The sequence below is a fragment of the Delphinapterus leucas genome, chromosome 8 (genome assembly GCF_059928025.1).
Source record: "Delphinapterus leucas isolate spDelLeu-1000000601 "Yukka" chromosome 8, BTC_Dleu_Yukka2, whole genome shotgun sequence".
Classification (NCBI taxonomy): Eukaryota; Metazoa; Chordata; class Mammalia; order Artiodactyla; family Monodontidae; genus Delphinapterus; species Delphinapterus leucas.
The window spans coordinates 101,976,827-101,992,008 of NC_143136.1; the positions used below are offsets into that span (position 1 = coordinate 101,976,827).

At 37.6% G+C, this 15,182-nt stretch overlaps 1 protein-coding gene across 3 annotated transcripts in view; it reads right to left on the minus strand.

Moving 5' to 3' along the window:
• The window catches only part of C8H2orf76 (chromosome 8 C2orf76 homolog), an 86,775-nt gene that overhangs the window by 49,674 nt on the left and 21,919 nt on the right, over nucleotides 1-15,182 (minus strand). For all 3 annotated transcript variants that reach the window (XM_089916900.1, XM_089916902.1, XM_089916901.1), the window contains 2 exons: nucleotides 6,181-6,249; nucleotides 3,149-3,293 (listed from right to left, as the gene is read on the minus strand). In XM_089916900.1, coding sequence (XP_089773026.1) covers nucleotides 3,149-3,281 — 133 coding nt within the window. In that variant the 5' untranslated portion in view covers nucleotides 3,282-3,293; nucleotides 6,181-6,249. The remainder of the gene's footprint in view (nucleotides 1-3,148; nucleotides 3,294-6,180; nucleotides 6,250-15,182) is intronic.

Below are 15,182 nucleotides of genomic sequence, written 5' to 3' on the forward strand. Positions count from 1 at the left end.
GATCCTCTTAAGCAAGCAAGGCAGTAGACAAAAATAAAGAGGCAACTTAGTGTAGTGTTTAGGAGTGCATGATGTACAGGTGAACAGCCTGGGTTGGGCTGTAGCTTTGCCTTGTATTAGCCACGTAATCTCAGGCAAGTTTCTTCACTTCTCTCTGTGTTCCTTAGTTTCTTCATCTGTAAAATGGAGATAATAACAGTTGCTAATGTAGAAGGATGCTGTGAGGATGAAATGAGATAACCTACTTAGAGTTCTTAGCACAGTATCTGATACATAGTAATGCTTGCTATTATTATTATTAGTTCAAAAATTTCTCAGTAATAAGCTATTTGGTCTTTGTTATGTACACAATTCATAAAGGGTAAATTCACCAGCTTTGCAGAGTTCCACAGTACCTCAAATCAGATGACAAAGATAGGCAGAGAGCACACAAGCGAAAAAGGTCTGAACCCCAAAGTTTACCTTTTAATCAGTAGAACACATTTCCCACATGCACAATAGAAACAAGTAGTGGATATACTATTAGTAGCACAGGTGAAAGATGTGAGTAGGCTGGGCTGAGCATCTAGCTGTGATCCACACCACTGCTCTAATGGGGAGCATTCTATGGTACTTGGGAAGGAAAGAACACAGTGACCCCCGGGAGAATACATCTGCCCCTGGCGGCACTGGAGCAGCTTGAAGATTACATCTTATTCTCAAGGACTTCAGAGAACCTATTCTGCACTGTACCAAGAACACCACAGCACTCACTGTATTAACAGTAAGAAACACTGTAACCCATAACACACACAAAGATTTTAAAATAAAAAATGTAGGGATTTGTTTTTATTTCAAAACCTGAATATGCTTTTGGCGATATCTTTTCAAAAGCAGGACCCTCTTTAATTGGCAGTATCTCAGTACCAGCTCTCAATCTCTCCATAACAAGTAGACTGACTAGTTCGTTTTCCCTATGGGTTTATATACCTCACTTTCTTCTTAAGCAAGTAATACTGAGCAGTGAAACCACTCAAAATTAGACAAAAAAAAAAAAAAAGTAAGGGAGAAGAGTTTAGAAATTTTACAAAGTCAATCAGGAAATAAAATGTCAAGAATTAACTACATTTCTTAAAGTTAGCTATACACACTTACATTCCACACACATAAAACAAGATCTTGGTCTCCCGATAACATTCTCCAGTAATAGAATCAGAGCTCCTCTGAGAAATGGTTGATCCCAGGGCTGGGGCAGAGAAAGAACAGGACATGTCTGGAACACCTTAGACCAAAAAGTAAGGAAGTGCTCAAAGAAGGATTGGGGACATGTTAAAAGGACATGGACCCAGACTGAAGGGGCTACCACCAGCCAAAATGGGGATGATTAGAGCATCAAAATAAAATAATCATAGTAAAGAATTATAATCCTTTGAATAAAGTAAGAATCCTTGAGTCCACAGTGATATAAACAAAAGATTAAATAAATGGGGCGGGGGGTGAGAATGGGCAGGTAGGGTAAAAAGCTCTTCCTTACTGTAGAAAAACAACTAATGTATCTAAAAGGAATGATGGAATAAGAAAAATCACCATTTGCCAATCATCATCATAATAACTGATTCAGGCAAGAATCATCAAAGGATGCTGAACTAGTGGACGAAAGTTTGAGAAGCAACAGGACATTCACATAGTCTCAGAATATACCCCTACAAGTTAATTTTCAATTACAATAAAAATGTACAGTGGAGAAACCTGGCAGATATCACCTTAACCCACTGATTAAAGTCACCATTGCCACTAATGGGGGCAGTCGACAGCATGTGCATCCTGGTGTAAATGCACTGAGAAGTCAGCATTGTTTCAATGATTTGAAATTGAAAACTAAGGAAACCTGAATAAACTATGGACTGTAATTAATGATGCATCAATATTGTTTCATTAATTGCAACAAATGCAGCATACTAATGTAAGATGTTAATAATAGGGGAAACTGTGGAGGGGAGAAAAAGCATAACTTAAATCTAATAATGAGAAAACACTGGAAAAACCCACCTGCGTTCTACAAAATAACTGGACTGTACTATTCAAAATTGCCAATGTGATGAAACACAATAAAAGACTCCAGGATAAAGAAATTAACTCAGATTAAAGGAATTAATTAATCTCAATAAGGTCTGTAAAGTAGATAATAGCATTGTTTCAACGTTAAGTTCCTGATTTTCATCACTGTACTATGTTTATGTAAGTGAATTCCTTGTTTTTAGAAAATACACACTGAAATATTTAGAGGTAAAAGGGAATCATGTCTGCAACATACTTCTAAAAGGTTCAGAGAAAAGAATGAAGTGGGAGAGTAAGAGAGAAAGGGGGAAGGTGGAGGAGAGAGAAAAACAAATGTTAACAAAATGTTGACATTTGGGGAATCTGTGAAGAGCATCCAGGAGTTTCTGCAACTTTTCTGTGTCTGAAATTATGTCAGTTTTTAAAAATTAAGTTGGATATAAAGTACTACATCTGTCAAAACTCATAGAACAGTACACAAAGATCTGTACATTATACCATAAGATAATAATAAAAGCTTATTCTAGGTGTTTCATCAAATGTTGATGATTGGAACGCTTCAGTAATTGAAAACAGAGGTTAGAAACCCACAAAGGACCAATCAAAATGAAGACTAAATTCAAGCCTGCTGTATGTTAAGCTTGAAATGATACAGTAGCACCAGTGAGGCTGCCTGTCACTTCTGTGCCCACAATGACCAGCAGCTCTCATGATTTCCTGGCTGTACAGAGGTCTGCCACCTTCCTGTCACACTCCCCAGAAGGCCCTCTTGTGCTCAGCCGGGTAACACGACATTCTCTTACTAATCAGTCTCCAAATACATAAACCCGTTTGTTACAAGCAAACACAGACCTTAATTTTTTTTTTAATTAAAAAAGGGAGAAGCCAAACATGATAGTGACAATCTCTGATGAGGGCAAACATGTTGCTAAATAAGCCTCAGGGAAACACTGCCGCTGATGCCAAGGCCCAGAGCAGGAGCCAGCCTCACACCTGGCTTAGAACACAGGTTAATATCTTTCCAAGTGTTTTTTAAAGATTACTATCATTCTAATAGTCAACAATATTTTTCAAAACACTAATAAAACAAAGTGGTTGAGATGTCTCATACCTTGCTTTAGAAATACTATAAATTCCTTTACAGTTTGGTCCAAATGAACTCCATAATATACTACAGGTCTGAAATTGCGATGCTCAAATGAACGAATGAGGCGAACCGTAATGGTCACATCTTCGGAAGCCATGTGAAGAAATTCCTGTGGCAAGGGGACAATAACATCAACTCATAATTATCTACAAGCCTGTACTTCCTCCATCAGCTCTTGGGCACCCAGCCCATCTCTCCCACACTGCACAGTTAGCAACACAGTCCCCACACCCACGCCAGATTCCGGGACAACCAAAGGGTCCCAAGGTCACTCCCACCTACCCACTGCGATCCTGGACAGCTTCATCACAGTCACTGATGTTCTGACTGGTCAAAAACTGACAGGGCACAGAAGATGAACACAATTGACTCAAGGGTGTGGGTGTGCATGTATGGGGAGAAGTGGGTTGCACTAAACATGTGACCACTCTGGTTTGGTACACCAGCGATCTCCTCATTTGGCCCTGAGATGAAGTACACTTATATTAGCATCAACTATCAGGCTACATTGTTTTGTTTTGTTCTTTTTGTTTTGGCTGCGTTGGGTCTTTGTTGCTGCGCGCCGGCTTTCTCTAGTTGCGGGGAGCAGGGGTTACTCTTCATTGCGGTGCGCAGGCTTCTCATTGCAGTGGCTTCTCTTGTTGTGGAGCACGGGCTCTAGGCACACGGGCTTCAGTAGTTGTGGCATGCGGGCTCAGTAGTTGTGGCTCACAGGCTCTAGAGCACAGGCTCAGTAGTTGTGGCATGCGGGCTCAGTAGTTGTGGCTCACGGGCTCTAGAGCACAGGCTCAGTAGTGGCGCATGGGCTTAGTTGCTCTGCGGCATGTGGGATCTTCCTAGACTGGGGCTCGAACCCGTGTCTCCTGAATTGACAGGTGGATTCTTAACCACTGTGCCACCACGGAAGCCCCAGGCTGCATTTTAATTTCACAAATGTTGCCAGATTTCAGGAAGGATTTAATCATGTGCCACGGTATCATCCACCTTCCACACTATTATTTGAATATGTTTATTTCATCCTAAAACTATGTATTGGGTTGGCCCAAAGGTTCTTTCGGTTTTTTCTGTAAGATGGCTCTAGTAGCACTTGGTTGTCTTTAACTTCATTCAAAACAATTGTTAGATTGTATTGTGACAGCTGTCATATCAGAGTGCATTTAAAAAACAGAATTATCGGGGCTTCCCTGGTGGCGCAGTGGTTGGGAATCTGCCTGCCAATGCAGGGGACACAGGTTCGAGCCCTGGTCTGGGAAGATTCCACATGCCACGGAGCAACTAGGCCCGTGAGCCACAACTACTGAGCCTGCGCGTCTGGAGCTGTGCTCCGCAACAAGAGAGGCCACGATAGTGAGAGGTCCGCGCACCGCGATGAACAGTGGCCCCCACTTGACACAACTAGAGAAAGCCCTCGCACAGAAATGAAGACCCAACACAGCAAAAATAAATAAATTGATTAAAAAAAAAATTGGTGAATTTTTGTGTAGCCATTTTAATATTGAAGATGGAAGAAAGAAAGCAACATTTTCGGCATATTATGCTTTATTATTTCAAGAAAGGTAAAAACGAAACGAAAATGCAAAAAACTAGATTTGTGCAGTGTATGGAGAAGGTGCTGTGACTGATTGAACGTGTCAAAAGTGGTTTGCAAAGTTTTGTGCTGGAGATTTCTCGCTGGATGATGCTCCATGGTCGGGGAGACTAGCTGAAGTTGGTAGCAATCAAACCAAGACATTAATTGAGAAGAATCAACATTACACCATGCAGGAGATAGACGACATACTCAAAATATCCAAATCAAGTGTTGAAAATCATTTGCACCAGCTTGGTTATGTTCATTGCTTTGATGTTTGGGTTCCACATAAGTTAAGTAAAAAAAACCTTCTTGACCATATTCCCGCATGCGATTCTCTACTTAAACATAATGAAAACGTTCCATTTTTAAAACAAATTGTGACAGGTGATGAAAAAATGGATACTGTACAATAATGTGGAACAGAAGAGATCGTGAGGCAGGCAAAATGAACCACCACTGACCACACCAAAGGCAGGTCTTCATCCAAAAAAGGTGATGTTGTGTATATGGTGGGATTGGAAGGGAGTCCCCTATTTTGAGCTCCTTCTGGAAAACCAAACGCTTAATTCCAACAAGTACTGCTCCCAATTAGACCAACTGAAAGCAGCACTCGACAAAAAGCGTCCAGAATTAGTCAACAGAAAACACATAATCTGCCATCAGGGTAACACAAGACCATGTGTTTCTTTGATGACCAGGCAAAAACTGTTACAGATTTAATTCTATCATCAAACCAGGAGGTATTATACTCATTTAAGGATGAGGAAAGACTGAAGAGAGATTGCACTAATTGCCCAAGGTCATATAGCTGATAAAAAATGAAGCCAGGATTCAAGCACCAATTTAATTCCAAATCCCATGCGCTCTCTAATGCACTGTTCGAAAAATCATCCCAAACTATTTCCTCCAAAAAATCTGCAAAGTTGCCAATGTTTTAAAAATAAAATTATGGTATATTTCTAACTAGTAGCAACTACTTCATGCTTTCAACTTTGCATACAACTTACAGCCATAATATGCAAGTACTAAAAAAAATGCCTGTAATGAGGGGAAAGCAGGGAGCAGGGGGTGGGGGGGTGGGGGGTGGTGGTGGTGGTGGGATGAACTGGGAGATTGGGATTGACATATATACACTAATATGTATAAAATAGATAACTAATAAGAACCTGCTATATTAAAAATAAAATTCCAAAAGAAAAAAACCCTGTAATACTAATAACATAAGAAAAGATGTCCAACCTCACCAGTAATCAGTGAAATTCAAAATAACAATGAGATATATTACTCATCAAACTGACAAACGAAAAAGTCTGACAATACCTAGTGTTGGCAAGGGTGCAGAACCAGTTAAGGCTGGCATCCAAACAGGTTCTACTTTTGGAGACAATTTGGCAATATTTAGTAAAGCGGAAGATTCACATACCTTTCAATCCAGCAATTTCATTCATAGGTAGGTGTCCTGGGGACTCTCTCCCACACGGCCCAAGGAGAACTGTAAAAGAACATTAATAGTAACATCATTTGTTAATCGCAAAAACTGGAAACGGCTAAATGTTCATCAGCAGGAGGATAGATAATTGTGACATTTTCATACAAAGAAATTAGTTCAAGCAGTGAAAATGAATGAACCTGAACTATGCACATCAACACAGATGAAATCTCAGAAAGAGTAAGGTGAATGGAAAAAAATCAAGCCGCAAAAGCATCAGAATACACTACCATTTACATAAAGTTCAAAAGCATAGCTTTTATTATGTTTAAAAGGAGATGATTGATTGTTCTTTCTGAGGCAGAGAAAGGATTATGCAATTAGGGAGAAGTAAAACTGGTGTTTCAATTATACTGGTTGCATTTTATATCTTAAGTAGGATGTTAGGTATAGGGATAGTGTAAATTACTATTCTTTAAGCCTTTTAGTGTATCCGAAATACTTCATAATATACACAAATAAGCCACACTAATTTGGCCTAGAAAGTCTCTCTGAATCATAGAATGCTTACACAAATATTTTACTAAGTTTGAGAGGATACACAGCATATTATGCATGAAAAGCAAAGGTTCGACTGTTTTAATACATAAGATAATTTGCAGTTATAATTGGTATACTGTTTATAATTCAACAAGTGGTTTTTAAGGAACTAAAAATAATATTTTCCCTCTAAATTAAATCTTTTGACAATTCCATTATTAAATTAAATCTTTTGATAATTCCATTATTAGCTACTACACTATTTGTTGTTGTTTTATCTAATTCCTTTATTTTTGAGTATTGTGCAGCAAATTCCAGATTTCATATAATTTCACCCTATAACACTTCAGTATGTGTCTCTAACACTGAATGCTTAAAAAAACTAAAATGTCATTATCATACCTAACAAAACTAATAGCAAATACTCAGTTTCATCTAATACTTAGTCCCTGTTTGATTTTCTCTGTCTCCAAAATGTCTTTTTACAGTTAGCTTGTTTGATTTAGAATCCAAAGTCTACATACTTTATTTCACTTATATATACAAAATTTTTTAAATTAGGAACATACAGTACAAGCTCTTTATAACCTGCCTTTTAACTTAACTTCTTATGCACATTTTCCCACGTATTAAATATTTTTCTTCAATGATTTTAAGGTCTGTACAACATTCCATACTTTTTACCTCCAACATCTTATTATTGGACATTTAGCTTATTTTCAAATATACACACATGAGAAATGACTCATGAGAAGTAGAAAACCTGGGCTCAAGATGAATAAGCATATTTGTTAGATTTTTTGATACTGCCAAATTGCTCTGCAGTGGGGCACATCAGTTTTCCCATGAACAGTGTATTCCTTGCAAAACACTAGGTATTATAATAGAAAAATTATTATTACTTTTATCCATATCAATAGGTACAATAATATCTTTTTATTTATTTGCATTCTTTGGTGTGGTTAAACATGACCGAAAAACAAACAAAACAAACAAAACAAAAATCCCTTACAAACCAACAATGAAAATGTAAAACATGTCAGAAAAGTGGACAAAGATATGAACATAAAAATTTCCAAAAAAATACATTATTTTTTATGAAATCTGGTTTTACAGTACTTCCCAAAAATTCTGACCCTAGAATCTACCAAATAATGGCAGTTCAGCAAGACATTTACAATTTAAAATATACTGAGGTACTTAATAAAGAATCTCTCTCAAGAAAGGGATATTATAAAAGATTCCATATTTTAGAAGCAGTGTTAACAGGGTTTGTGAAAATTATGACCAACTTCTTCCTCCTCTCACCAAGCCCCCAAAACAACAAAGAAGCCCTCCAAAGCACACCACACACATACACCCAAACGTGCTGGGAAGCCTATAATGCAGTCCAAGTTCCCAAAGAGTTCAGAGCTGGACGGATCTAACTTAATTATTGAGTCTACCTCTTAGCTCCAACACATAGTTGGATCTCACACAGCTGGATCTCAATAAATAGTAGCTGCTTTTATCAACAGTCTACTTGGGATTAAATAGGTTTGGGCATAAAGACAGCTCATGTAGGCAGCAGATAAAGATACAAGATTCCCAGGTACAATGAAATAAATGATATAAATGGTCTAACCAAGGAGGCTGGGCAAGCTAGCACATGCATGCCTTATGAAACTTTTCTAGTTGTAGGTTTGTTTTTTTCACTTAATAAAAAGCTGCCTATATATTGTACTTAAATAGCTGAAGTTTTCAATTTAAAACTCCAAATTTGCATTAATATCTAATTTTGGTCAACAACATATGGTCATCTTCATCAGAAATTTGTTGTAATTTATACTCAGTAACTAAACCATATTAGCTACTATCAGAATGAAGCCATTATTTAATTTGCCTCAAGGACTGTCGGAAATACAGCTTGTTAGTTTACAGAGCCAGACATACTGTAGAGACAGCTTGGAAAGCCAGTATTACAAACTATAAATGTGACATTTTCCCAGAAGGCTTGACCTACTTTAAAAAAATGAATCTGATCAAGTTTAAAACGCATTCCTCAAATGAAGGGACAGAGAAACCAAAAGCAATAATTTAGGGGTAAATTAACAAAAAATATTCAAGGACATGAAAAAAGATCTGAATAAATGAAATGATAGACCATGTTCTTAACGATGAAAGCTCAAAGTTGTAAAGAAATCAATTCTCCCTAAATTAAACTATAAATTAAATAAAATCCCAATCAAAATATAAAATGGTGGTCTGGATTTATCACAAATACTTCTAATCTGGATGAAAATGCTTGTGAACTTAGCAAAGTCATAAAAGAAAAAAAGAGATCAGCAGCACCAATTATTAAAACACACTACAAAGTAACAACAGTCAGATATGTAATAGTAATACATGAACAAGCTAGTATGATGTTCATATATTTACAAAATGCAAAAACAGAAATGTTAAAGGACAATCAATCTAAGGTAATTTAAGCTGTGACACTGAAGACTGACAAATCAATAGAACACAATAGAAAACTCAGAAATAGACTCAAGATTCGAGAATTTAGCATAAAAATGGCATTTCAGGGCTTCCCTGGTGGCGCAGTGGTTGAGAGTCCGCCTGCCGATGCAGGGGACACGGGTTCGTGCCCCGGTCCGGGAAGATCCCACGTGCCGCGGAGCGGCTGGGCCCGTGAGCCATGGCCGCTGAGCCTGCGCGTCCAGAGCCTGTGCTCCGCATCGGGAGAGGCCACAACAGTGAGAGGCCCGCGTACCGCAAAAAAAAAAAAAAAAAAAAAAAAAAAAATGGCATTTCACATTTGTGGGGAAAAGATAGTTTATTTAATCAATGGCATTGGGAAAACTGGTCAGACATTTAAAAAAATTTTTAATACATCTTTACTGGAGTATAATTGCTTTACTGGAGTATAAGTGCTAGTTTCTGTTGTACAACAAAGTGAATCAGCCATATGCATACATATATCCCCACATCCCCTCCCTCTTGAGCCTCCCTCCCAGCCTCCCTATCCCACCCCTCTAGGGCATCGCAAAGCATCAAGCTGATCTCCCTGTGCTATGCGGCTGCTTCCCACTAGCTATCTACATTTGGTAGTGTATATATGTCATTGCTACTCTCACTTCACCCCAGCTTTCCTCCCCACCCCTGTGTCCTCAAGTTCATGTCCTCTATGTCTGCATCTTTATTCCTGCCCTGCCCCTAGGTTCATCAGTACCTTTTCTTTTTTAGATTCCATATATGTGTGTCAGCATACGGTGTTTTTCTCTTTCTGACTTACTTCACTCTACATGATAGACTGTAGGTCCATCCACCTCACTACAAATAACTCAATTTCGTTTCTTTTTATGGCTGAGTAATATTCCATTGTACATATGTGTCACATCTCTATCCATTCACCTGTCAATGGACACTTAGGTTGCTTCCATGGGTACTGTAAATAGTGCTGCAATTAACATTGTGGTACATGTCTCTTTCTGAATTATGGTTTTCTCAGAGGATATGCCCAGTAGTGGGATTGCTGGGTCATATGGTAGTTTTATTTTTAGTTTTTTAAGGACCCTCCATACTGTTCTCCATAGCGGCTGTTATCAATTTACATTCCCATCAACAGTGGAGGAGGGTTCCCTTTTCACCACACCCTCTCCAGCATTTATTGTTTCTAGATCTTTTGATAATGGCCACTCTGACCGGTGTGAGGTGATACTTCATTGTATTTTTGATTTGCATTTCTCTAATAATTAGTGATGTTCAGCATCTTTTCATGTGCCTCTTGACCATCCGTATGTCTTCTTTGGTGAAATGTCTGTTTAGGTCTTCTGCCCATTTTTCAACTGGGTTGTTTGTTTTTTGGATAATGAGCTCCATTAGTTGTTTGTATATTTTGGAGATTAATCCTTTTGTCCGTTGTTTCATTTGCAAATATTTTCTCCCATTCTGAGGATTGTCTTTTCATCTTGTTTATGGTTTCCTTTGCTGCACAAAAGCTTTTAAGTTTTATTAGGTCCCATTTGTTTATTTTTGTTTTTATTTTCATTACTCCAGGAGGTGAGTCAAAAAAGATCTTGCTCTGGTTTATGTCTAAGCATGATTTTCCTACGTTTTCCTCTAAGAGTTTTATAGTGTCCGGTCTTACAGTTAGGTCTTTAATCTATTTGGAGTTTATTTTCGTATACAGTTTAGGTAGTGTTCTAATTTCATTCTTTTACATGTAGCTGTCCAGTTTTCCCAGCACCACTTATTGCAGAGGCTGTCTTTTCTCCATTGTATGTTCTTGCCTCCTTTGTTGTAAATTAGGTGACTATATGTGCACGAGTTTATCTCTGGGCTTTCTATCCTGTACCACTGACCTATATTTCTGTTTCTGCACCAGTACCATACTGTCTTGACTACTGTAGTTTGTAGTATAGTTTGAAGTTGGGGAGCCTGATTCCTCCAGCTCCATTTTTCTTTCTCAAGAATGCTTTGGCTATTTGGGGTCTTTTCTGTTTCCATACGAATTGTTAAATGTTTTGTTCTAATTCTGTGAAGAACGTCATTGGTAGTTTGATAGGGATTGCACTGAATCTGTAGATTGCGTTGGGTAGTATAGTCATTTTCACAATATTGATTCTTCCAATCCAAGAACATGGTATATTTGTCCATCTGTTTATGTCTTCTTTGATTTCTTTCATCAGTGTTTTATAGTTTTCTGAGTACAAGTCTTTCACCTCCTTAGGTAGGTTTATTCCTAGGTGTTTTATTCTTTTTGTTGCATTGGTAAATGGGATTGTTTCCTTAATTTCTCTGATTTTTCATTGTTAGTGTATAGGAATGCCAGAGATTTCTGTGCATTAATTTTGTACCCTGCAACATTACCAAATTCATTGATTAGTTCTAGTAGCTTTCTGGTGGCATCTTTAGGATTTTCTATGTATAGTATCATGTCATCTGCAAACAGTGACAGTTTTACTTTTTCTTTTCCAATCTGTATTAAACTGGTCACACATTTGGAAACAGGTAATGCTGGTTTCTTATGTCATACCTTATACAAAATAAACCATATGTGGAACAAATATTTAAACTAAACTGTAAAATTACAGGAAGGCATCAAAAAATGGGTATAAAATTTTATAATCTTAAGGAAAGACCTTTCTAAACAAATAAAAATCAGCAACCATCAAGGAAAAGGATGACAGATAAAACAACAAAAAAACGTAAAAAAAATCAGTATCTTAATAGAAACATGGGTAAAAGTAATTAATAGGCAATTGGCTGAATTGTTAAGAAGTCAATAACATGAAAATATGATCAACTTTACTAGTAACTAAAGAACTGAAAATAGAAATATTAAGATATCAAGTTGCCATCAGATTGGTAAAATATTTTTAAATTAAAAACTGGCCACACCAGTGTTGGCAAGGGTATAGAAAAATAAATATTTTATATACTCTTGCTAAGAACATAAAATGATACAGCCTTTCTGGAGAGGAGTGGGGTAATCTATATCAAAATTTTAAATTTGCCTACCCTTTGACGTGGCAATTTCTCTTCTACTAATTTACCTGGAAGATAATCACATCAAATATTTTCAAAATCCATGTGTTTATAATGATATGGTTTAAAAAGCCAATTAGTCACTCTGGAAGCTAAAAGGGCACTTATTTGTTTTTCTGAAAACTGGCTTACCAAGGTGGGGAGGTGGGCATTGAAAATAAGAAAAATAATCAAATTCTTATACAGACTGTATTTCAAGGTTACCAAATGGCTGATGAAAAAGTTCTTCTTTATAGAAGAATTACAGCTAAAAAGCACTGAAGGAATGATAGAATTTAAAAATCATGATTTACATATTTATCAAAATGGCTAAAATAAAACAGTGATAACATCAAATGTTGGTGAGGGTGCAGAGAAACTAGATCTTTCATTCATTGCTGATGGGAATGCAAAACTGTATAGCCACTCTGGAAGAGAATGGCAGTTTCTTACACAACTAAACATGTGCTTATCATAGACCTAGCAAATACACTCTTGAGTATTTATGCCAGAGAAATGAAAGCTTACGTTCACACAAAAACCTATACACGAATGCTCATAGCATATTCACGTGTAATAGCCCAAAACTGGAAACCCAAATGTCCTTCAACATGTGAATGGTTAAACCAACTGTGGTATATTCATATCATGAAACACTGAGTAATAAAAAGGAATAAACTGTTATACACATAACAATTTTGATGGATCTTAAGAGAATTTAAACTGAAAAAAACCCACCAATCTCAGAACATTACATACTGCGTAGTTCCATTTATATGTCACTCTTGTAATGACAAAATTATAGAAATGGAGAACAGTGTTCCGGAGGTCAGCGGGGAGGGAAGGAGGTGGCTGTGGCTATAAAAGGGTAACATGAGAGATCCTTGTGATGGAATGGATTCTTGACCATGGTGTTATCCACATTTATCTACATATGTGATAAAACTACATAAAACTAAATGCACATGCACGTGCATACATACATACATAAGAAGATGTAAAACCAGTGAAATCTAAATCTGGTCCATGGATTGTATCAACATCAATTCCCTGGATGTGATACCAGACTACACTGAAGCAGGATGTTACCTTTGGGGAAAACTGGATGAAGGGCATACAGGATCACTCTGTATTACTTCTTACAACTGCATGTGAATCTACAATTACCTCAAAAGTTGCTAAAAGCCATCATTTTGAAAACCCTAATGATATAATGAATGTAGGCAATGATCATAAAAGGGTGTCAAAACCATTAGGTAAAAGATGGATGGGAAACTTTAGAATGAATACTGCAGGGGCTGACAACCCTTGAACTTAGTAATCAAACTTAACAAATGAATCAAGCCTCCAGATCTAACTCCTGGCTTATGGGCTATGATGGTGTCTGGAAGAACAAGTTAAATAACACCATAAGGAGGTCATCAGCCAAGTTCAGACTGTGGAAAATTCTACTGAATAAATGACTTGTTTTCTTCAACAAATAATTAGCATGAGAGATATAGAAGGAAAGGAAGGTTATAAACCAAGAGACTTAAAAGAGCTGTATCAACCAATGTTTAGACCTTGCACGGATCCTTATTTGCATAATATTAGATGATATTAGGAATTAATATCAACTCTGTTTATTTAATATTATTATGCTTCTGAGTCTTTAACTTAATAGACTGAGGTATATAGGTGAAACGGTATTATGACTGGTACTTGTTTTCAAATACTCTGACAAGAAAAACAATTATGGATGTGTAGATTATTTAAAAAATTGTAGAACACTGGTAACTGCTGAAGCTGGGTATATGTGGGACCTTATCATACTACTCAATTTTTTATATGCTTAAAATTTTTCATAGTAAAATCATTTTAAGAGAAGATAAGTGCACAAAGATGTACATTCAAAGAAGATTTTTTTCATTGACGTGTTTCTAATAGTTTACAAAAATAAGAATCCATCTAAATGTTCATCAGTGAAGACCTAGTTAAGTAAATACGTCACACCATAAAATAAAATCCCCTTGCAGACATTAAAGGGTGAAATGGATCCAGGGATACTAACTTTAAAAGATGGCTATGACATATTAGTGAATATTAGCTCTTGCCTGTTACTTGTTTTATATATCTTTAATATTGCTTGATGTTTTCATAATGATTATGTGTTTTGAAATTAGGCTAATTTCTCTGTATACTTACATTTGCACTTTCCTGATGTATGTGGTATACAGCAACAAAAAGTTACTTTTAAAGCTAAAGTATTTCTACTTCCTTTAAGAAAAAAGAGCTAACTGAACAAAGCAAACAAAACAGAACTTATCAAACACTATACAGAACAGAGAGGGTCAGAAACTTAGTTACACTACTGATACGTATTGAGGGACGTCAACTAAACCCGAAAAGTATTCAGCAGTGAGGGGCACGGGGAGCAGGTCACGTGCCCAGGATGAGTCTACACCTGTCCAAGGTGCACGAAAGGCCTTCCATACTCAGCCCCTCCCCACCCCTGTGATGGTATTCGTCACCACCACAACCCACTTTGCGCATGTCACCCCAGCAGCAACAACTGCCCATGATTTCCCCACGTACCAGGCTGTTCCAAGCCTCTTCTACACCTTTCCACCGCCAGCTTTTCCCCAAACTCCCTGTGCCCCTCGCCTCTTCACCTTACCACACAGGCAGCCCCCAAAACCCGGCCTGGGACCACCTGCTCCAGGACAGCATCACAGTCAGCTCCTCCTCTGCCCCAGCTCAGCTAAAGACCCCTCAGTCCTCTCACAGCACCTGACCATGTCATACTGCAGTCATCTGTTCATGGTTTATTTTTGTAAACCCAGCAACATGTGTGTCATGAGGCACATTAGAGCCCCCATCGATGTCTGGATAACTGCAGGGCTGAGGAACACTGGAATTCCTCCTGACACATCAGTCCTGCATTACAGACATACTACCCAGCGCCTATG